Source organism: Anser anser, assembly GCF_964211835.1.
Source record: "Anser anser genome assembly, chromosome: 15".
Lineage (NCBI taxonomy): Eukaryota > Metazoa > Chordata > Aves > Anseriformes > Anatidae > Anser > Anser anser.
The window spans coordinates 14,004,986-14,028,730 of NC_139736.1; the positions used below are offsets into that span (position 1 = coordinate 14,004,986).

The window sequence follows — 23,745 nt, forward strand, 5'->3', positions numbered from 1 at the left end:
CTCGGGAGGGGGCGTGGCCTCGGGAGGGGGCGTGGCCTCGGGAGGGGGCGTGGCCGGGCGGGGCGCGGGGCGGGGCGGGGCGGGCTGCCCGCGGCTCCCCGCGCGGAGCGGCGCGATGCGGGGCGGGCTGGGCGCGCTGCCGCTGGTGCTGGCACTGGCGGGGGCCTCGAGCTTCGTGCTGCTGGCCGTGGCCATGGCGACCGACTTCTGGTACATCATCGACGCCTCCCGCCTGGAGGCGGCCGGCAACGGCACGGCGGCGCTCAGCTCCCACTCGGGGCTCTGGCGGACCTGCCGGCGTGAGTGGGGCGGGGCCTGAGGGAGGGGGCGGGGCTTGGACGGAGGGGGCGGGGCTTGGACGGAGGGGGCGGGGCTTGGACGGAGGGGCGGGGCTTGGACGGAGGGGCGGGGCGTCCGGAGGCCCCGCCCCACTCCCCCCAGCAGCCCCGGGGGGTGCCGGGGTTGGGGGGCTCGGGGTGGTGTCGTGGGGCTGCCCTGGGTCGGGGCGGGGGTGAGAGCGGGGCCAAAGCGCAGCTGGGCTGAAAGCAGCCAAATATCGCCGGTATGTGAACGGTGCCCGCGGCACTGCGCGACAGGCGTCCCGGAGTCACGCGGCACGGACGGCGTCGGTGCTTGATGCACACCCGCGAATAACGCCAACACCAGCCCCGTCTCCGCAGCCCTGTGCGGCAGAAAGGCGGGCGACTGCCCTGCACGGGACCCCGACGGGCGTCCAGCAGGTCGGCGCTGTAACGAAGGACCCCACGACCACACGTGGATGTTACAGGATTTTACCCATTTAGTTTCATTGGATGCCGGGCATGTTGCCTGTAGCACTGGAGTTAATCTCAGCTTGACTCCACCATTAGGAACATGGAGTAACCGATGGGCATCGTAGACAAGAAGGACGTTACTTTGGTGGAGTACTGAAAATCCCCTCCTTTGCTTCCCTACTGGGAACAACTTTTTAAAAGAGATGATAACGTATTTATTATATGTACACACACACACACAAAAGAAAGAGAATATATTGCTATATTTCATTTTTGTCCTTTGCTTTTTTCTTTTTCCCCTTCTTTATCAGTTAGGAACAAATGCTACCCTTTGATCAACCCCTTCTGGCATGGGAATGCAAACATCACCGACTCACACAGACAGCTTTTATGTGAGTAACTTTGTGTTATTTCTGTGCTTCCATCCACCCTTCCCTCCCTTCTGAGCCACTTACACGGTCCCGGTTCTGATTCGGAGGGGAGCCCTTCAGGCAGGTGCTTTGGCTGCTTCTGTGCCAGAGCCGTCACTGCATGGCGTCCTTAAGTGCGACTTCTGTTGACAGAACCATTTAGTTCAGGTCAAGTTCAGCTAATTTTTTCCAGGGAAGCAAGATGCTTCTGCCTGGCATGGCTCAGGAAGGTACCTGATTGCTTAAACTAAATGGCGAGAGTGTTCAAAATACCCCTCCCAAATAGTTCAATCCCTTAAGCAGACAGTTAAATTGCTGTTTAAGACAGATACTTATCTACCCTGTCATTGGGATCCGTTGCACTGAAAAAATAACGAGTGTGCAGGAACTTAAGAAAACAAACCAGTAACTAAAAGAAGTGTTCAAACTCGGGGAAGAACATCGTGTTCAAAAAGCTTGCCTGAAGTTTCTAGTTACATACACTGGTATTCCTTGCCTTTAGATTCACTTGTCAGTATCAGAATGTTTTCAGACAGTCCATACCAAACATTTTCAAATGCTTTTGGGCTTCTCATAAAAGATGAATTAGCTTATTTGCATCATCTTTAGCATGATATTGTTCATACAAGAGCTTGTATGTGGGCTTCCTTTTATTTACCTCTCCTCTCTGACCCTATTTGTTTTCCCTGTGCAAGCAGAATGTAAGCTTTTGTCCTGTGCCTTAAAGCTGTATTCTTTCCCCCAAATCCATCCATCTCCCCGAGCAACCCTTCCGAGAGGCTCAGAGTGTCTTTAATCTCTTGGAGCAGCATCTCCAGACAGAGCTAAACATGGCAAAGAAAGGCTACGATGCTAACGCAGCTGTGCTGCAGCAGTGGCTGCGAAGTTAAAGTAGCAGCACAACCCCAGTGGGCTGCTGAAACTGCGGGACAGACGTATCAACAGGCTCAAGCCTACCCGCACAGGTTGTGTCTCTGTGCTTCCCAATGTAAAAGTGCCATTCCTGTCATCTTCCTTGCTTAAGGCGCAGGACCTCAGCTGCTTGATGTTGGTGAAAACAGTGCAGGTAACTGAGAATGACTGTCTGCTGGATCACGTAACCCTCTCGGGCTAATTTACCCCAAAGTAATATAATTTTTACTATTATTTAATAGTTCACTGAACCTAACCACACCGATCACATTTTAAGTGTGGGTACCTCAACTAGCAAGTTGGAGGTTGTCTAAAATTTTAGGACAGAATTACTAGCATTTCAAAAATTGTGTTCATGTTTGCAAATGCTACATCTGTAATTCTTCTCAGACAAGGAAATTTTAGATTACAGCTCTTTTATGGAAGCTGAATTCTGCCAAAACAGAATCAAAGACTATTATGGAGCTCTTTTTGTTACAAAAATTATGTTGGCTTGGAAACAAAGGACATGTCTTTGGTAGTCACGAAGTGTAAGAAAATAATGAATGGAAAAAGAATGGATTCGTAACTGTGTTTACAGACTCTTCAAAGCCTCAGAGAAATTTTGTCTCTCACATCAAATACTATTCTTAGGTTCTTGGGCAAAGACCACAGGCTGCAAAGACACTCGTGTATTTTATTATAAGCGGGTGTAGTCTGCCTAAAAATGAGGAGATAAGGAATTAAGGACACTTTAATTAGAAGAACCTATAAAGTTTGATTAGAATGCGCTACAGAGCGAACTTTTTGATATTTTAGATGGGCAGTTTCAGTGCAGTTAGGCTACAGACCACAGCAATAGCAGCTGTACTTCTAGGAACAACAGGTATTTCTAAGTGTCATCTAGGTTTGTTAAGTACTGAGCTTTGTATTTCTTCCTTAGGTATTTTCTGACGGTGGTCACTGAATCATGTTTAGGCAGATCAGTGCTAACCTTCACCTTCACCTACAATAAATTTTAACTAGAATTTCAGAGGACAATTCCCACATTCTTGATTCCAGTGTAGTTAAGGTAATTTCTTCATGTGTTGCTACAAGGGGCAAACAGGCTAACTACACAGCTTTAAATGTACTTTTTTTCCTTTGCGTGCCTGTGCGGGTGTCAGCATGAGTCACATTCACACGGAATTAGTCTCATCCTGTCTAGCTGTACACCCGTATCTCTCCCTGTTTGACTGGCAGACTGCATTTCAGGAGCTCTGGTAACATCAGGCACATTTCTTGCCTTTTATTCCTAAAAATCTTTAAAGGGCTGTCTCTTAGTGCGGGCACTTAAGGCACACATCAGGAATCCCATTCTGCTTTCTTCAGTGTTCCCGTGCTCTTCCTGGCACATCTTAACTAGACACAAGAGCCAAAAAGACGAGAGAAGGTCTGTGCCTGCGCGCAAAGAGCTGAGTCTAAGTGGCAGCCGACGCGCTGGTCACTGCCCGAAGACAAATCCTTTGTTAGAGAATGAAAAGCCTGCACGTTGCCTCCCTCCACATTTCCAGTCTCTCCCCTATTCATTCCCAGCAGTTTCCTTTTAGGCTTACTGCATGCTTCAGATGGAGCTCCTGACAAATTAGAACAATTGGGCGTACAAATTAAAGCGCTGTGCTACCAGCAGCATCGCTCAGGCAGTCAGCCTCGGTCTTGTTAACCCCGAGAGTATGATGGATTTTCACATCACTAGAGCACCCCGGAGCAATTTCTCTAACAGATTAGACACAAGCGTGCCTTCTGCTGGACATTAACCTTCCACTGCTTTTCCTACCACTCCCTCCAGCTGAACATATGACATACACCCCCCTCTCCCCCAAACCTACAATGTATAAAATGTTTTCCCACTACAGATTACATTCTGGGATGATTCTGTATTTGTTTAAAACATCAGCCACCATCTAAAGAAAGATATGACTTGACTACCTGCCAGGAGCTTTTCTGAATTTTCTGCATTTATAAAACGCCTTTTAGCTGGAGGTGTTTATTTTCCTCTGTTCCATATAGGGCTTTATGAAATACCACGAAAAGGTATCTTTCTGAGGGAAATTCCTCTGTTTTCATAACATAAAATTAACATTATTTCTTTTTTCTGGATCTGCTCTGCTAAGTTGGTGTAATGGAAGCCCATCAATTTTGTACAGAAACTGAAAAACCTCTTTATTGCACTTCTGGGCACTTCTTTGTAACACGGATTTTCACAGCAGCAGCCCAGGGTGTAGCAGGTTCTGCACCTCTGAAAGACCTGAACCATGCCTGTGTTTAGCAGAACTGCTCAAATCTACCTAGTACTTTCCCTCTCCAAATGATGCCTGAGCCAGGATGACTGTTACCCCATCCCAGATGTCAGAGGTAATCCCTTCAGCAAAACCTGAAAGAAGCCAAAGATTCCACTGTTACCAGCTGGTAACATTCAAAATCACATCCCAGACATTGAGGATCACATACAGAGAGAGGGAAATGCGTGTATGGAAGAAGTGGCAGGATTTAATCAACTGAAAAGTTTTCCCCAAGAGTTGCTGTAAAATCATTTTATCAAAAAAAAAAAAAAAGAGGAAAAAAAAGCTTTCAGTGGGAAAAGGTTACTCTTGGGAGTTTTTATAATACAACTATTTTTAACTTACCAAACTCGGTATTGTTAATTAAGTAGTAATTACCAGTATAGATTTAAATAAAGGTGCACCAGTGTAATCTGAGCAAAATGGACAATTTTGTAAATATATATTTTTTTAAATCAGAATTGATCAGTACTCCAGGCTAGGTTCGAGTACTTCTTGTAGGACAGATTAGCTGTCAAAAGAAAAACAGCAGTGTGTCAGCTAGGTACTAAGGTGTCTCGGCAAGACCCTTCTATGAACTTGACTTTTTGGAAGTTCGTGAAACCTGTTCCTATGTGTCTCAGTTGTGGTTGGAGAGTGACCCCTGCCTGGTAGCATACAAATTACTTCCAGCTACATTCTGAACTACATGCAATACGATCTGCTGATCCTAGAAAGCTGTCGCAAAGGTTTTTCCAAAGCATGGTGGAATTTGTTAAATCGTGGAGGTTTCTGTGTGTTGACTCCCCTGGCCTTGTCGAAAACCAAAGTGTCACAAAACCTCTTTCCTTTTTTTTTTTTTTTGGTCCAAAGACAGAAGCAGATGCAAAATTACCAAATGCTTAATTCCTCTTAAGATTTCTTAACTTTGCACCCGTAGCTGGTGTTGGGGCCCATTTACACTGCAGAGCTGGGGCTAGTGGTACAAAAATAATGTGACAGGAACTACTGTTAGCTACTGATGGCTACCTGGTTTGCCCCTTTATTTAGTGCTCTTTTCTTCCTGAGCCGTCCTGGGACGATCAGTTCATGTCTGTGGTTTCCACAACTGAAAGAAATGCTTGTAAAACCAAGATGGGAGTGTGCAGCTGCCCATCCACAACTGCTGAAATTATTCTCCCCCGTGTATTATAATTATTTTTTTAAGTCATTAATTTACTTGGACCCATGAGGCTGCAGACAAGTTAGTGCTTCCTGCAGGGAACTGGCGCTTCCTAGAGGGAAACAAGCTCCGCAGTAGAGGCAGTTCCTAAATACCTCCGTTGTAATGTGACAGCTGCCTCAGTTTCTTCCTCAACAGAATTAGTTTAATAAGACTGGATTTCCTCACAGCATGCAGACCCTGTAACAGTCACTAACCAGCTGCTTTCACTCTTCTCCCCCCTCTTAATAGTTCTGCTTCATTTTTACTGAGTTAAATGATTGTACTCATGCTGCTATCCCAGAATGACTATTTGTTTGGCTGCCATTGCATATTACCTGGGGAATTTACAGTTCTCCGCGATTTTTCTCTTTGGTTTCAACTTATCAAAAAGAACAGCTATGGTTGGACTACCCATCAAGAGCCAGTGCAGGGGCCATGTGAAATAAGTCCCAAGTGAAGTACACAGGATTTCTGTCTTCATTGATATGGTAGATGTATACCCAAACAGATCGTTGTTTCTGAGCACCAGTGCAGTGGTCCTTCAGAGGGGCTCCGGTCCTTACAGTAGATATTATAGTAAATACGTACAGAAATCTGAAATAACAGTGACAACTTCAGATGAATGTCCTCATTTTCATATATCATTGCTATCATAGCAATAGAATTTGAACCGTGTTGCACTGCTTATGTTTACTGTTCCATCCATTGAAGATTCCCATCAGGTCAGCATCATTATATTTCTCCTGTCTTCACTTTGTCTTCCAGTTCAGCTCAAAGATTTGTTAGCAGAAAAGAGCACAGAGCTGACACTGCTAACCCAAAGTCCAGAGGCTAGCTAATTATCCTGGGCCACCCTAATCCTGTCAGCCCTCCTCCACCACCACCTTTTCTCTGCTGAACGGGGGAATCCAGGCCCTCGTGTCGCTGGGGTTCTAGCCCAGAAGCCTCACATCCAGCCACAGACAGCAGTTCTTTTCTATTGCGTGTTTCTTTAGGTCGTTTCCTGCCTTCCTTCTGAGCAGGTCAGGCTTTCTGAGTGCACCACTTCATCCCCCCTGCCAAACCTTTCCAAGGCAGCCCTGCTGGCTGTTGCTCCTGCCAGCATTCTGCTTGAGCTGCAGGCTTCCGTGCAGCTCCTTCTGAGGGGCTGTTTAGTTACTGCTGGGGAAGACAAACAGGTCCCTAATTAGGCTCTTCTGAGCTGCTGCCATTCAGATTATTTCTGATGAGATGACTGTTGCAGATTTCTAGAGGCTCCTTGCTATAATATAAGCTGTGCAAACAAATCCAAAGTTAGTTTGCAGCAACAAAGCTCCAGCAGGTTAGCAGGAGACGATTACCAAAGCTGCTAGACCTGCCAGTGGTTAGCGCCGATACCATTCAGTTCCTGTACCTCGTTCCAGAGATATCTGTTACAAACTGCTCATCACCAGCTGTGTCGGATGGTAATTTAGAAATGTCTGCCAGGTTCACAGATCTGGACGCATGCTGCGTGTGGATGGCACTCTTAGAGACATTTGGTCACAGCTCGAGTAAAACAGCTTCGGCTAGCTGATGTAAAACCGCATGAAGACACAGCAAGCAAAGTACTTTTTATATGTTAGTTTGTTTCAGTATTGGATCTCCTGGGCTAGACTGACAGGGAACTTGGGCATTATTGAGAAATCAATGTGGGAAACAGCTCTGCTTTATGGGGAAGTGCACGTACCTGTTGTTGTGCAAAATGCTTGTTTTTTCAATATTGATCTTACCAAAATAAAGACAGTTATATGCATAACACATAACAGAAATGTGTATTTCAACACAACCTAAAAAGAAAAGTTTGCAAAATTTGTGTTTGAACTTCTCTCCCAAGTAATTATTGAAGGCAGAAATACAGTAAAGATATTTTAAGTCATGTCCTTCTATAAACTAATTCTGTCCCTCTAATCAAGGCATATAATGGCATAATATCATATGCCAGACGGCATGAATTCAAATTCCTGAGTGGTTTCCATGGCAGCATCTTAGAATAAGTTTTCCAGGCAGTTGCAGATTGCATAGAAGAAGCACGAATGGGTATTAGGTATTGAACTAGAACACTCAAGGTGATAAAAGTCCTGTTTAGCCAAATGCAGCCCATTAAATATTTGATTTTAAAACAGCCGCAGGTGATTCATGAGAAACAATGATCCCAGCTATATGTAGGAAAAGGCTCTGTTAAGTGGGATGTGTGGGTTTCACCTGATATATCCCTAAAACATACATACCTTCAGTGCAGAGGGCCTAAAAACCAGTTATTCTGATGTTGCATGCAGTTGTCACAGATCACTAACGTAGTTTATGACACTCCCCAGGGTAACGCTTTGGGGTATGGGTTTGTTCTCCCTTTGGTTCAAAAGAAAAGATGACACTTGGGACCTGATCACCCGCACTTGTCCTAGCTAAGGTTACAGTCCCAGCTGCAGAAGCTGAAATCACACCATGGAAAGGAAGGTCAAAGAACGAGCAACTGTCAGCACTTCTGTCCTGAGGAGTGGTTTGGTAGCAGCAGCTTTGACTAGTGAGGGAAATGACAAAGCACAGGCCCTGTGGTGAGCTTGTTTACATGACTGCCCTCCCACCAAAGCCAGGCCTGGGGACAGTTGCACCATTCAGACTTTTTAATGTTAATTGCATCAGCTTTCATCCCTCCAACCCCTCTCACCTCTTACGCACAAGACTAGTATTACTAAAGCTAAGAGAACACATGGATATCAGAAAGGTGGAGGATCAAAATCAGGCCTAATACCCTCAGGAAGCACAACCAGGGCAGAAGACTAGCCTGTTCCTGCTGCCTCTGTAGAAAATGAGAACTAAGTTGTGTACCAAACCTCTGTTCTGTCATGTCGCATTGCATCGTGTCCCTGACAACCACTTCTGACTATGTAAAACTCCTGGGCCAAGTTCTGTGCCTATTCCTCCTTTTGCCAACAGCTTTGACGTACTGATTTATACACAGTGAGCTGAACGCTGATTTGAGCCTTAGCACCTGGGAACTCCTGCAGGTTTGTGTTTCCCAGTCATCAACATCCGCCATGGGCCAGTTTTGCTGAAGGAAAGCCCAGGCAGTATCCCCAGATTTAGAAGCAAGGAGAGAAAGTGCTCCCTTCCATGCGGAATGCTGAATTCCTGCTTCCTGGACGTCAACTGATACCGACGCAGGCCTAAGTCTGGCTCATTTAATACAAGAAACTAATTCCAGCATAAATGAAAGGAAATGGAGGAACAAAAGAGTGACCTCCCAAAACTTTGTCATGTGCAACATTTTTCCTTGGGAGCATGTCATGTACTACACAAGATGACTAATTATGTCTTGAGACCACATTCCACTCAAGTGAAGAAATGAAGTGTCTGCCCTGTTCCCATGCTGGCTCTTCCTAGCCTTCCAAGGTCTCCCTGAGCGTAACTCGGGGTCTCCAGAACACCAGCGTAACCAGAACTCACATCATGCTTTCCAAAGAGAATCCAGGCTTTCTAATAGGTCACAATATTTCATTGCCAGTTCATTGCAAAACTGAATGCTATCTTTCTTGCTTTCATTATAATTTTATTTCTGGCTTCCGTCAATCCATCTTTTCTTTTATCTCTAGTGCTTGGTGCATCTTCTAGCTGAGGCAGTTTGCTCTTTTTTCATTACATTTGCTTGAGATTTTTCCTTCTCTCCACTCATCAGGTCCAATGAATGTCCAAGCTACAACAAATAATGAACAAAACTACCAGGACTCTTTCTTATATAAAACAACAACAACCACCAACCAACCAACCACAACAAAAAAACCTTGCTATGTTTGATCAGAATACTCTAGTACTTTGCCTCAAGATGTTTCGTTAGCTCACTGGGAATATTTGAGAGGATTCTTCAACCATTAAGAGCTAAACAGCTAAGTCCTTGACACATTACAAGGCACCATCAAGATGGCTGAAAGAGCAGCTTTGTTCTAGAACTGAACCAAGTTACATTTTTTAATTAGCCTTAGAGCAGATTCAGTTTTAATTTACAAAGACATTCTCCAACTTGCTTCAGTGACTTTACAGTAGTACAAATGAGGAATAAGATGAATAAGTTACTCCCATTCATAAATTTTCTGAGAGTAAATTTTCAGAGTGAAGCTGAAAGGCAATTTTCAGATTTTTCTTCTTTATACAGAAGGTAATGAGGAACAAATACCTATATTAATGAGGTAATAACAAATCTTTACCTAATTATCAAAGTCAAGTGGGTGTTGCAGTACCCAGCATCACTCACGAGTCACAGCTCCAAAGAAACAGACTGAACTAATTGAAAGAACAAGCACAGAAGCAACACAAGTTGATCCCTGACTGTCTGTAATCATTACAATTATACTGAAGAGGATAAGCTGGATTCTTACCCGCTGACAAGTGGTGTACCTCCACGTAAGCAGGAATTACAGACACTTAAAAAAAATGATCTGATCATACACAAACTCTGATCTTCTGACTCATTTTCCTTGGGAACTAGCTAATGTTGTATTGTTATTTATCTGTGAAATTAAGTAAGTCACTGAAGCCCAGAACCCCTCAGAAAATGGAATGTAAGTTTCCTTTCTCAGTAACTCTTCCCTCTTCAGGTATAAAGTAAGCGGATGCTGGAAACTGGATTTACTTTATTTTTTGTTACTATTCTAGGAAAGGTAGGGTGGAACACTGAATAGATTGCATGAGAGAGAATGAGACAAAGATGGTTTATGATGGAAAAACAGCATGATATGAAAAATACATAGCAACCCTCTGTTTACACAGCTACTAAAATGTTATAGGGATCAATAAGGACTAATGTAAAACATTTAGCATAGGAGGAAGCAACCAGCAGAGGCTAATGTCCTTAGTGAAGCTGCTGTAGAAAACAATGACAGACACAGAATGAGAGCTGGGTAGGGAAATTTGCCTCTACTTCTTGTTCTGCTGCAACAGATGAAAAGGTCAACAGTTTGGTAGATCAGTTCAGCAGAGGGCATGACAGAAAAGAAAGCATTTAAACAAAACATCTGCTAGACTTCACCACCCAAACAGAACAATGCCACTCACTATGATAGGTATGATTTAGATAACCTGACTGCTTTTTATTAAGGTTGCTAGTGACTACCAGATGCAATGCATCACCTGCTAGCCAGCTAGGCTTAATACCTGGGAACAGATTTATTGCTTAAACACGTCCACGTAGACGTATCCTTTATCGTCACAGTCTCTGAAGCACAGTCTATAAAGGGCTTCCTCTGAATGATGCCTTTTTCTCCATATCATGTATTTGTCCTGCCTACTTAAACCAAGAACCCCAGAGATAGTTCAGCTCCTTGTTTGTGCTGCACAGAAGGCAGCTTTGATCCTGATTAGGGCCACTGCTCTCAATAATGATTGATTATAAGTTATTAATTATTAATTATCCAGTGACACCACAGTAAAACATTATAATACTAACATTCTTCATTTTTCTTCAGACATGCATGGGACATTTGTCATCCTGATGCCCCTCAGCCTGATATTGATGATTTTTGGAGGAATGACTGGATTCATCAGTATTCTTGCCAGGGCCTACCTACTGCTTCTAATGACGGGTCTGCTTTTTCTTTTCGGAGGTACTATATCAAACTCCTGGCTTAATGCTTTTAGATAATAAGAGATTATATCTAGGAAACATCACTTTACCTTCCAGCAAAAAAGGTGAAGCAAGACTTTGCTTTCGGAATAATGCTGCTGCTCATTCACTTGGTGTCTGTGCAGCTCCTGACAGGGCTCTGGAGTAGAAAAGCTGCCCACGCAGCCAGGAGTGGCTGTGATCACACACAACCATACATCTGTGTGGAGCGAGTCACACCTTGAACACGACTGCTCTGTTCATTAACGCAAAAGATTAAATACCTTCGCAGCACAGCGCTCAGACTCTTCACAGGTGAGGTCTGAAATCTGAAGTTATGGAGACATGATTTTGGTATTAGTAGAGCACATGGTTTGATAGCCTGGCACACACCTTACACCTATAAACTTAAATGACATATTTTCAAAGGAGTTTGAGTAGAGTTCCTGAAGAGGGTCTTGCTTGGTATTCCTGGGTTGCCTTTACTGCTAGTTCTGAGCTGGAGTGGTGTCTCCAAACTGTTGGGGCACAAAGCCTTCAGCTCGTTGCACCACCCCAGCACAGCCAGCCACAGGCAGCTTCAGGTCACAGCAGCAGGTTCTAGGACTTCAGTGGCTTGTAAGAAGGCCAAACACCATACAGGGAAGGCGCTGAGGGTTATTTGCCCATCAGTCACATGCTCACAGTGTAACACTGACTGAAGAGGTTTGTGCTCCTCAGGGAAGGTGCTGTACGGAGCACGTCACAGAAGAATTTTCCGATTTGTCACAATCGCCAATTGTACAGCATATTGTTTGAAAAATCTGATGATTTTATACATATTTCATTATTTTTGCTCTATAGTAACACCAGAGTTCCTCTTTAATCCTCATGGACCAGGGCTGTGTCTGGGCCAGCGCAGAGCTAGGTTCTGATCCCTGGACCAAATGTGAGTGAGACCAAAGTCTGCCTCGGCCCGCCTTAGGCCGACAAGGATCCCGAACAGCGCTGCTCATTGAAGTCACCCATAAATAAACCCCTTCCTCCCTTCCTGTTGCTAGCTGGACTGAGAACAGCAGCACTGTTCACACAGAAGATAAGCGTAATTACTGCACTTCACCCAAAATCCACTGAAATGCACCCAAACACTGCTGCCACCTGAACCACCTGTTTGTTACTCACCTGTTCCTGGCCCTTCTGCCCATGTCTTCATGTGGTAGTGGCCTGGTTGCCAGCTTTTTTACAACCAGGCTTTTGCAGGGGATGGAAGCTCTGTTGTTTTTATTGCCCCTGTTCAGATTACTAAACTGAAATTCCATGTTTTGAAATTCTTACGGAAGGAACCCCCAAAGAGTTGTGTTAGTTGGTGTAACATTTCAATTTGAAGCTAGTGAAATTCTTTTAAGTTTTGTGGGGTTCATTTCATCATTATTTTTGCTGTAACCACAACCTCTGCATTTTAAAAAGTCATTTACGAATTGAAACAAAAAACATTCTGTCAAAGTAGGATAGCTGGGTTTAAATTCATCTCTGTTTTCCTCCCCCAAAGATATATTCAGTAGTGTTTCATGAGGTACTTGAAACAGAAATTTTCTCCCACAGAAAAGGGGATCGTCAGTATTGGTCCACATCGCCTGTTCCTATAGTCCTGTTTTTAAGAGACTGAGAAGAGATTGTTGGAAGGAAATGTGCTGCTGTCTTGAAGTCTTGATTGACCTTTTTAGTCTGAAGTACTCTTACAAAGACCAGCCACCCCCCATTATGCTTTTCTTCTGAAAAACAAAACAAAACAAACCAACCAAACAAAAACGACAACCCCGTAAGTCCTATTTTCTTAGAACATCAGAAAGCTGAACTCACTAAAAAGGCTTAGGCTATTTGAAAACTACCCTAAACAGTAAGTGAAAGATGAAAAGCCGTGAAGTGCAAAGCATGATTATCCTGTTGAGGAGTGGAGTACTGTGCCTTTCTAAGACACACGGGGTTGCAGAGAGGGAAAGGAAACACAAAGACATTATTGGGGAAGGGTGGCTACAGTTTGTTCTGAACCTGCAGCTAGCGCTGTTTCCGAGGACAGCGTGTACAGACTGACACAACACCAGAGCCTCCTACTCAGGCAGTACTGTTTGGCTGTTTCAGCTGCACCGAGGCTTGATATGTGTAACAGGTCGATGCAATATTCCAGTTCATGAAGCTTGATACTGATTAGATAGTGCTGTCTTGCCAGAAGGAAGTAGTTTAGGTTGTAACTCTAAAAACGTGATTATTTTGGAAAATAGCAGAACTGATATGTTCCACATCCCAAGACATGCTGTTTGGTTCCTTTTTTTTTTCTTTTTTTTTTTTTTTAAATGCAGTTACACTCGAGGGGGAACACAACTCAACAAACCTTAAAATTTCAGTGAAGCAGTCACTATTTCCATTTCAGCTCACAAGAGGTATAGAGAAGTGATTTTTTTCCCCTTGCGGAGGCCTAGAACAAGGCACAGACATAAAAGCATGGCTAAAATCAAGAATATGAGCATGAATTTTCACCGTTGGATAACCCAATTATCTTCTGTCTTAGTCTGCCTCTACTAAAACTTGTCTTTCTGGCAAAAACATAATCACATCTAGACTTACACTGTGATAAAAGCCCAACTGAATTTTTTATCCCTCAGAATCAGATAAGACACCGTCTTTTCCAACAAATGTTCCAGTGACTCCTACTTCCCCTAGACCACAGTCCTCAGATTCTGGGCCTTCCTCTGTCTTCTTGCCACTGAATGAAGTCTGAAGTTTGTACATGTCCTTTGAGTGAACAGATGATAGGCCCAGGATGTAGCACGGGCTTGTGCTACATGTACAGTTCCCCAGGTTTGCTAGTTTCTGTACAATCCTTTCATTCTGAAAACATCTGGCTTCTTGTTTGAGAGTCAGCATTCAAAACCATCCTAAATTCAGGTCACTGACCTGAAATGCAAGAACCTCTTGCCATGGGCTTTCTTGCATAAACAACTGCACATGATGCACAGCAATGAGAAATTAGGATGTGTTATAACACACAATGAAGACAGAGATGCACAAGGTACCCGTAAAAGACATGACTAGATTTCTATTGCAGAAGGCTTGTTGCTACACATTCTGATTCAGTATTGAACTCGAGAAACTCAATATATAGAAAAATAAAACTTTTTCTCTCACTCGTCCCTAAAAAACAGCCTTGACGCAACTGGGGAGGTAGACAGAGGCTAAGTGGTAATCTGGCCTAGGTAGATAGGAAGGAATGGCAAGGAATCCCTAAGAGGAGTGCAAGTATTTTTACTTTCTGCAGTGGATCCTGATTAACTGAATGTGTTTTTCTTTCCCAGCTCTTGTTACGCTTACAGGGATCTGTGTCTACATTGCATATTCAGCTGCTGCCTTTGAAGAAGCTGTCTGCCTCCTGAGGAGTAAGGATGTCCTGGTAGAAATCGACATCAGGTTTGGCTGGTCTCTGGCCCTAGTATGGATCTCGTTTGTCGCAGAAGTGCTCACTGGGGCTGTGTTTCTCCTGGCAGCGAGAGTCGTGGGCCTGAAACGGCGGTGTGAACAGGCGCTTTGAACAGCAGGTATCATTGCAACAACAGAACCCTGCAGAGCCTAGAAATGTGGATCGCTCGGTCGGTGTGGTCACTAGGGGTAATAAAATTGGCAAGGCTGTGACAAAATATCTTGCCAGCTGCCATAAACTCTCCTCAAAATTATCTACAAAATACAAAAATTCTGATAAATCAGTAACACATTTTTAGTGTTGTCAATAAGGAAACCTTTGCAGCTTTAGAAGAAAGTACGCTGCATTGTTAGTGTTTTTAAAATAATTTCATCTGGTAGCTCATATGACATAAACATTCATTGCTTAGAACAAGACAAATTTCTGGCTTTCTGTTCTCTTCTGCTTCCCCATCTGTTGTCCCTCAGAGTACCCTGCAGGCCAGCCTGCACGGTCTACTTAGCTTCTGGTTTCTCCTCTGAGACTCCTAATGGGTATGTCCAGAATTCCAGGCACATTGGCAGCCTCTACCATACACAAAATATGATGTCTATATACCTGAAGCCAGGCGGAGAGTGTGGGGGCTAAGTATCCTCTATTCATACTGCACACACTCCATACGGCTTTGTTGCACAAAGTAAAATCAAAAGTAAAGGTCCAGAATAAGAATTTCAGAGAATCTGGAGAAATTCAGTGATAATCTCCAACACCATGGCATGGCTTGGATATCTAGTCTAGTGTCCACCTCCCATATTTATAGGATCTTTCTTTTCCCTAGCATCTCCCGAAAGAGGCCCTCCTCACTCCTCTACCACAATCACACTAGTGCTGTGACAACACACAAAAATGATCATTTGGGAGATCAGAGAACCCCAGAAGCCCACTCTATGTCAGCTACGTCTAATGACTAAGGAGAAACACAGCATCATGCTCTCTTTTTAAAAATCATTACTCTTACAGTAAAAATCCCCCAATGCTTGTGGCATAATGCCACTGGATAACCCTGGGGGAAAGGGGCCACTGGAACAGAAAGTCCTAACAACTCCAGCCTTTAATAAATAGTTAAATGGAAGACAGCAGTATAAAAGTGATGCTGGGTGGACATTCAGGCTTCGACACTTGCCAGACAGGAAGCTCCATGCCATCCTCACGTTCTTTGAAACGTGGAAAAGATTGATTAGGGTTAGTATAGGAATAATACGTGAGAATAATCGTTGTAGAAATGGTTTAGTGATGGGACTCTGTAAGTCAGGTTGACAGTTGGACTTGATGATCTTGAAGGTCTTTTCCAACTTAAATGATTCTATGATTTTCTAAAAATGAGCTTTGGTGCTGTGAAGAAATGAAAGGATGTAAGGCCTAGATACTGTGAATGACTCAATACTCGTTATCCTCCAGACAGTCCTGACTATGGCTGCAAACTTCTCAAGGCCAATGTAACGGTGTGCGTACTACTCTCAGAGAAAGCTACAGCTGCTTTTCTGGATGTTTTAATTAACTACTGCAGCCAGCCCCAATCTATCAGATGCTTTGGGCTACATACTTACCCCCTTCAGCTCATTACAAGCTGCTTTTCCAATTCTGTAACACAGAAGACATATCTGATACATTTCCCAATTTTTACTTTGCAAATTTGATGCTTCTTTCTCATGAAAACACTAACATGCTTTGTGCTACAGTATGTTTAACCTGTGCCCAAAACTGCTGAGTAAAACTGAACACACAGGATGCCTGAATTTTATCTGAAGTGCCAAGCAATCTGGTTTTCATTTATTTTACCTCTGGGCAATTGCACTTAAGTGAAAATTTACTTTCATGCCCTCTGAAGTTATTCAGGAAATTTTCCCTGACTGCTGTGGCCTGGCATAAAGACCTGAAACTGTAAAACTGCCCCACTACCTTTCTGTTATGTTACAGACAACTTCAGCATATTACAACAGCTCAAGACCGTGACTCAGGAGTTGTCAGGAAGGCACGCTGTCATTGGGCAAGTCCCTTGTGCTTCCTCTAGTAGCACAAAGGGCATCATCTACCTACCTCTGTTAAACATCAGAACAACTTTATCGTCTTTTTTTAAAGATTGCACATTTACTGAGCTCAGCTCTGATCTTAGTCCCACAGTACCAAGCACTTCACAAAAAACAGCGGCAGTGAGCTTCGCAGATAAAAGGAAAGGAAAACATTACTACGCTGCTGTGAATGGGGAACTGAGGCACAAACACTGCCCACGCTCAAGCAGAACCAGAGGTTTCCAAATCCCAGCCTAAGACCTCGGGTGGCAGACATGCCATCAGAACGAAGTGAGATTAGAAGTCCTGAACAGAGCGAGCAGTAGAAGTCCTGTTAATAGCCTAATTAATTTGTAATTCTCAGTTGCTCCCATGTGGGTTTTCACATATTTTCCACGTTGTCTTGTGTTGGGACAGTGTAATGGAGTCATTTGACAAGTTAAAGTATACCAAATCAGCGCTATAAGGAGGATAAGAAAAAATCCTTTGTAGCCAAAATTCCACGTGAATTGCTCTTTAAGTGAATTATGTAAAATGTAATACTTCTATATTTTGGTGCTGGTGAAGTTATTTAACATAGTACGATTTGTATGATGTTAGACATTACAGTAAGCTGTAATAGTAACATACCGTCTGAGTTATTTTTCAATGTTTATTACAGACGTTCTATAACAGTGGTTTTGAATGGCGTAAAATTAAATAAAATGACAACCCAGCTCTGGGAATTATTTATAAAGACATGGAATAACTAAGATGTATATATATTTTTCTTTAACTTTTTCTGCAGATCTATTCTACAGTTTATATGATGCTTTTGAAGTACCTGTGTCACACGTGGTAGGTATTTATAAGATACTTACGCAGCTACAATATACAGTACTCAAGTGATCAAACCTAATTAGAAAGCCAGTGAATCTGCTATTGGATTAGAGCAATTCACATTTCCATGGCTTTCCTGAATTTCTCATTCTGACTTCCTGCAATATCTCGCACAATGGTAATAAAGAGTAATTTTGGCTCCTCAATATTTGTATAGCCCCTGATTTTTTTTTTTTGAAATTCCTTCTGAATACAAAGAAAAAGATTGTTTTGAACAGTCAACAGAACTAGACAGAAACAATAGAAAACAATAGCTTTAAACAGTTTGAAGTATTATACTAGAAAGAGAAAACATCCTGGAAAAGACTTCATGTAATTCAATCCAAGGGATCTTATCAGCCTCCTACTTATAATGAAACTAATATTTATATGATACGCAGTTCTTTGCTATATTTTTCCAAAATGCACTACTGAAACGAAGAGACTTGACTGTTCCCAGTACCTCCTGGTGAATTGCAAACTCATAGGTAATTGGCCACAGTTAAAGTGAAGAAAAATAAACATTATACTGAGCAGAGCAGTAATTTGAACTGATAGAGTGCACACAGCTACTGGCCAGTGCTAGCCACTCACTTAAAGGCTCCCTCAGAGGATGGCAGATTAGGATAGGGAAGGTCACAGAAATCCATGGGGGTGGAAAAACTTAAGATCTGTAAGAGCTTTAGAGGAAATGCCGGTGAATATAATGTAGACATGCAACCACAGGGAGTCTGGGTCGGTTCCTGAGCTGGGTGCTGTAGAGCTGCATTTCTACTTCAGAAATCTTGATTTCCTTTTTCTCTGCTTCAGTTTACAAATTTCTTGGAGTGAACCAGTTTCCCAAGATATACCAGTAAAAACACGTCTCCTATTAACAGACGAAGTTGCCTCAACTCTCCCTGGAACTGGCATAACCATGCTCCAGAGTCTCCCCTGTGCCCCAGTGCTCCCCGTTTGTTTGCTCAGCGGGCACAGTCGTTAGCTCAGCAACCGCAGGCCCGCAGGATCTGGCCAGATGTTCTTGGAGGCCAGGCAACACCACCCTGAAGGCCAGTTCAACCCACAGGCTTTAGCCATCCCTCTTTTAGGTTATAGGTCTTTAGCTACTGAAATACATTCTAGTTAGGTTACAAAAAAAACAAAAACAAAAAAAAACCCCCACACCATCATAATTTTTTTTCTTTTCCTGAAACATAATAGAGCTGTCTTACTGTAATAACTTTCTTGTACTTTTTACAAATCAGCTTTAACCCTAACTAGGCCCTCAAATGTTTCCCCCTTTTTGCCAGTACTTTCAGCAGTCACACTTGTGTCACATTCAATCTCTGGATGGATGCCAGCAGTGGCAGTATCCACACTGCTGGGTCACATCCCACGTGGGTGACACGTATGTAACGCTAGCAAGCAGAGTTTGAATGCTGAGTCGAGACCTTTTAGTGTTTTACACGGATTTGCACAGAAGCAGCAGTCTCTGCTGACATCTTGTGACAACACTGAGCAGTTGGCTGTATTTGGAAAGAAACAATTTCCATACATGCTGCTTTTGGTACGGTTTGAAGAGAAGAGGAGACTACCACGTTCACTAGGCTGTAGCTGCTCTATTTTAAAGCCTACAGAATCCCACCTACGAACTGCCGTATCCAAGGCAGTAACTCTGCATCTGGCCACATTTCCCAGCTGCTGGCCACCTAAAATTAAAATGTCAGGTGATGGAAAATGTACTGTTAACCTTCCCCCCCCCCCTTTTTTTTAAATAAAAAATAAAAAGCAAACAGTTTTAACTGTTTTTACTCTTAGGAAATAGAGCAATGGTATTGGGTTTAGTTTATTTGTCACAAATGTTGACATTATTAAACTCAATCAAAATGAATACCTGGGAATATAAATTATAACAGAAAAATAAATACCTGTATATCATGGCTTATTTCCTGAATATGTCAGACTGACTAAGGCTTGAACAACTGAACCAGACAGACTTCAGGATTGGTATAGAAAACGTAAACGAGGTTGTTCAGGAAACAGAATGCTACGGTTTTCTGTAGCTCTTCAGTTCTTAACCCTCTCTCAATGGCAACATTTTTTTTTCCAAAAAAAATCAGTCAATTCTGTTCTGAGCACAAGATGAGCAACTTCAGTGAGATCCACCAAAACGTCGAACTTTGTGCAACAACAGTCAATGTAGAAGAGATGAACTCTAACCTCCCACCTCTATTAGATTAGATCTTCCTTTCTTGGGGACTGTGGCAGCATTGTCCACTCCTGATCTACGAACGTATTTCCTCGTAGACTACTTGGAAACATCTGTAATTTTTCCAGGCCAAAGTACAAAGGCAGAGCATCTCCTGTTCTTAACAGTGGTGCAGGATCAGGTTGGTAGACTTATATGTTGGATGAACACTATTTTGGGATGGTTCCTCCATGGGAAGCAGTTAGCTAGCAGTCTGCAGGTTATGTGGACTCAGGTACTCAAGGGAAAGGAAGAGAAATGCGATGTCATACCCCACTGCAACTGAAGCAGCATTGACAGATTGAAATCTCTTGTGACATGCGACCTAGTTTCTCAATCTATCACCTAAGAAAAAACATCTATGTGATCCTACAGGAAGCTTTGAGGTGCCACCACCACAAGGCTCTGAAGCTGCTACTTGTAAAACCATCAGAGAAGAGGGAATATGAGACTGTAAACCCACAAGTTTTCATCAGTTAATGAGTTACTGTGTATTGGCCAAGCTGTCACAGCTGTATTTATATTCTCAAGTCATCTCACAACAGTCTTGAGAATTAAAATGCATTTATTTCAGCACACTGCCTCTACAGCCTGATCCTATTCCCATGGTGGTTTAAGTTAATGGTTTTAATCTGGAGCTGACCAGAGCTGATGAACAGTGAAGTGTTAAAAAGCAGCGTCTTAGCCCTTGCGGGAATTTGCTTCTACCACTCATTTCAAAGCTAGCTGGAAGACTCCTTGCTTCGGGTTGGAAGGATGGCAGGCAGCTCCCTGAAGAGCTTTTGGCTCATTATTTTACTGTTTTCATTTTTGCCAGGGACAAGGCAAACACTTGTCATGGAAGGCTGGGACTCTCCCAGCGTAGTGCTCCCTAGGTGTCGAAATGGATTTGTCTGCCAATAGCCGAACAGCACTTGCTAACGGCTTATGCTTCTGGACAACACATCTGGCTGCTGGAGGAGCTAGCATATTTCTCCATCCAACCTGGGCTCCTCAAATATTTATAAGCTAATGTTGCCTGTAATGCCTGCAGCATACAGAGAGACTGAACTGAACTGCACTGTGGAGGAGTCTCTTTTCTACAGCCTGATGGAGTTGGCTGCATCACCGCTGTGAAAACCCTTTGGCATCATAAACCTTTTATTGCCACAGCTCCCACTTGACTAGTATTATGCAGTGAAGCATTTAATTATGCAAGAAAACACACAAAAATAATTTTATAACTGTCAGGCAAGAATCCACAGAAACAACAAACTTTGTTGGACTTGCAATAACAAGTCTTCTGAGCTATCTGCCTTTCTGTTTAGAGACAGGTGAGGCAACAGCTGGAGCCAGCAGACTTGGAAGCTTCCTGTCCATGGCAAACATCCCATATGACAGGACCTTGATTTGGTCCTCAGTGCTTCTGATAAAATGGAATAATTCTCTGTAAGATGGAATTGAGAGGATCAGGCCTGTTTCATTCAATGAAGAGACAAAAAATAAATTGTTTCAATACAGTGTGCAGCATAAAATTTTTCTTTCTCAAACTCACGAATAACGCGGTATTTCATGAAAACGAAGGAAGGAAGAGCCTCAGGGTGCTCTCAGCCAACACAAATTACAAGCCTCTCTTCTAGATTCAAACGTCACCTACAGGATCACCTCACGTCCCGGCATTCATTGCTTAGGTTGCCACTGGAATTTATGCAAACACCCAGGTGACAGGACTCATAACTGTGAGCTGAATTTTGCTGAACAAGCCACAATATAAAAAGAAAAACTCTACTTACATCATTCAGCCCCTGATCACACACTGGTCTGGAGGCATGCAGTAGCAGAGGGGTTGAACTGGCTGTCACTGAAATAATGAGTAGGAGAAACACCACCACTGCCCATGTCTTGCAGGGAACTGCTCTGCCTGACTTTTGTGGCTTGTCACAGATGAACCTGTTAGCAGCAGTTGGTGTTAATAAAGCAGCTGAGGAGCAACAGCTTTTCTGAATGGGCTGATTAACAAAATAGGCACAGCATGATGTCTTTATTATCCTACTGTAGTGAACACTTGCTTGCCATTAAGTGTACAAAGACACGATTGCTTCTTCTTGAAACTAGGATTTGTTTGGGGGTAGTTAGCCAGGACGCTGTTACACCAGTGTGTTGTTACACCAGTTACTTCGTGAAAAAAGTCTACTTCCAGTACAGCTAACCAAAAGAAAAATCAAGCACATGCTCCCAAGCCCCTCCTGGGCACAAACCTGCCCTTTGGAGTCTGCCCGGGGCTCCCCATCTCGCTCTGCTCTTCACTGGAAGTCCTTTCCTCCTCCTTGGCAGCAGGACCCTCACGGTACAGCTCTGTCACCATAACAACTGGATGGCTGTCTTATAATTCAAACGTCCCTCTCTAACTTCAAGGGCCTCTTCCTACACACGGTCTAGAGCTCATCAATCCTTCCCCCAGCAATTCTCCATTCTTTATTGGAGCAGTAACTCCCACACCCACTCTTTCTGAAGCTGCCTCTCTGCCATTTTATTTCCAAGAAGCCTGATGAACCGTGTACTCGCCCATTTGGGAAAAGAATTGAATTCGATACAGGTAAGCCTTCGTCTTTTCAAAGACCAGCTAACCCTGTGATTAACCCCACTGTCTTGGGTTTGCCTGTGGGAACGGTTGCCCCAAAGAGTTCAGAAAATAATCCCACAGAGAGCAAGCTGCTCACACAGCAAATCCCCTTGTAACTCCTAGTTCCTTTCGAATTTAGACAACATGACAATAATAAAACACTGGAGGCTTGTGGAAAGCAGCATGTCCCTCCAAAATGACAAATGCCACCCCCAAAATTTTACTTAGCCACTAATTAATTCTGTGACCTCGGACTAACTGATAGCCATTTCTGTACTTCACCACCTCTAATGGCAGTGTTCCTATTCAACTGCCTCAGGTTGAATAAATGATTTAACTAAACCTCCTCAATAGCTCATTTAGAGATTGAATAATTTTCATCACATTTTCTTTCATTATATGCAGAGATTTCAGCCTGCGCTGTCAGTTGCAAGCTGTACAAGCACTGCAAGTCAATACAAATATTTTCAGCTAATTTGCAAATTAGGTTAAAATGTGATTACCCTGTAAATAGCACTGCTACATGAGAAATGAAGATACGATATAAATTAATGCTTGAAAAGCATTCTGCAGTGCAAGTCATCATAACTTGGAATTTCACCAAACTCATTTATTAACTGTTATCACGACATGGCCACCCAACAGCTATATGCCTAAATGTAATTTTACCGTGTTAACTTCTCTATTGCTGTGCTTTCCCTGCGCAGCCACTGCACGTCACTGTTGTTCCATAGAGAAGACTGAAAAGAGACTCGTTAATAAGAGCAGGTTGCAGGACTCAGGGAGTCTCTCTGCATTTTCAATCAAGGGAAGAAAATATCCTACAAACCAAGGGATGGAGCTGACTGAAGTCAAGAGCATTTTTTTTTCCCCAGGACTGAAAGGAGGCCATACCTGTTGCTGTTTTGCTTTTTCATTTGCACGTGCAAAAAGACTTTCTCCATCTCTGCTCTTTAGAGGTGTAAAAAGAGACTGGCTGTTAGCCAGGGACATGGAACTGCCTGCTCTCCGTAGGCTCTGAGTGAATTGCGACAAACCACAAAACACCCGGTTCCTGAGTTCTGCACCATGAAGACAGAAAGTAAAAGATACGAGATGCTCAGATGGCACTGTAAGAGCCACAGCATGTATACCCGCTTAGAAGTGAAGGGGAAATTCTGGACCATTACACAGCAACTTTAGAAATAAAGAGCTTGAGAACTTGGCATGATTTTTAGGTATAAAAAAGCAGCTGCAACCAGGGGGCTGAATGATGTTTTAGAAGCATGATGTTCCCAAAGAAGCTGTGTGAACACCTCTGTCAAGCCACATCAGCAGCCTAACACTAAGCTCCTCCTTCTAGTCCTAGCCACAAAAAATGCAGAAGT

At 43.3% G+C, this 23,745-nt stretch overlaps 1 protein-coding gene and 1 long non-coding RNA gene across 5 annotated transcripts; one reads left to right on the forward strand and one right to left on the reverse strand.

Moving 5' to 3' along the window:
- Positions 1-71: 71 nt before the first annotated feature.
- Positions 72-17,923, forward strand: TMEM114 (transmembrane protein 114). Of its 4 annotated transcripts, none has more exons than XM_083800106.1 (5): positions 72-299; positions 1,085-1,165; positions 11,056-11,193; positions 14,522-14,761; positions 17,479-17,874. In XM_083800106.1, the coding sequence occupies exons 1-4, from the start codon at positions 116-118 to the stop codon at positions 14,752-14,754; spliced, it is 636 nt and encodes a 211-aa protein (XP_083656232.1). In that variant the 5' UTR covers positions 72-115; the 3' UTR covers positions 14,755-14,761; positions 17,479-17,874. The 4 variants fall into 4 exon arrangements, with proteins under 4 accessions (XP_083656232.1, XP_083656234.1, XP_083656233.1 ...); XM_083800108.1 differs by lacking the exon at positions 17,479-17,874 and adding an exon at positions 16,796-17,460; XM_083800107.1 differs by lacking the exon at positions 17,479-17,874 and adding an exon at positions 16,600-16,751.
- LOC310882006 lies at positions 481-23,064 on the reverse strand. Its single transcript, XR_014572750.1, has 3 exons — positions 21,549-23,064; positions 1,229-9,290; positions 481-963 (listed from the first exon to the last, which is right to left on the reverse strand). It is a non-coding gene; the product is annotated as an uncharacterized lncRNA (long non-coding RNA).
- Between the last annotated feature and the right edge of the window lie 681 nt (positions 23,065-23,745).

Bases quoted from the DNA above. Each gene is read 5' to 3' on its own strand.
- TMEM114 (XM_083800106.1), top strand. From the start codon at position 116: ATGCGGGGCGGGCTGGGCGCGCTGCCGCTGGTGCTGGCACTGGCGGGG. The intron at 1,166-11,055 runs GTGAGTAACTTT...ATTTTTCTTCAG, and splicing joins CTCACACAGACAGCTTTTAT to ACATGCATGGGACATTTGTC. The intron at 11,194-14,521 runs GTACTATATCAA...TTTCTTTCCCAG, and splicing joins TCTGCTTTTTCTTTTCGGAG to CTCTTGTTACGCTTACAGGG.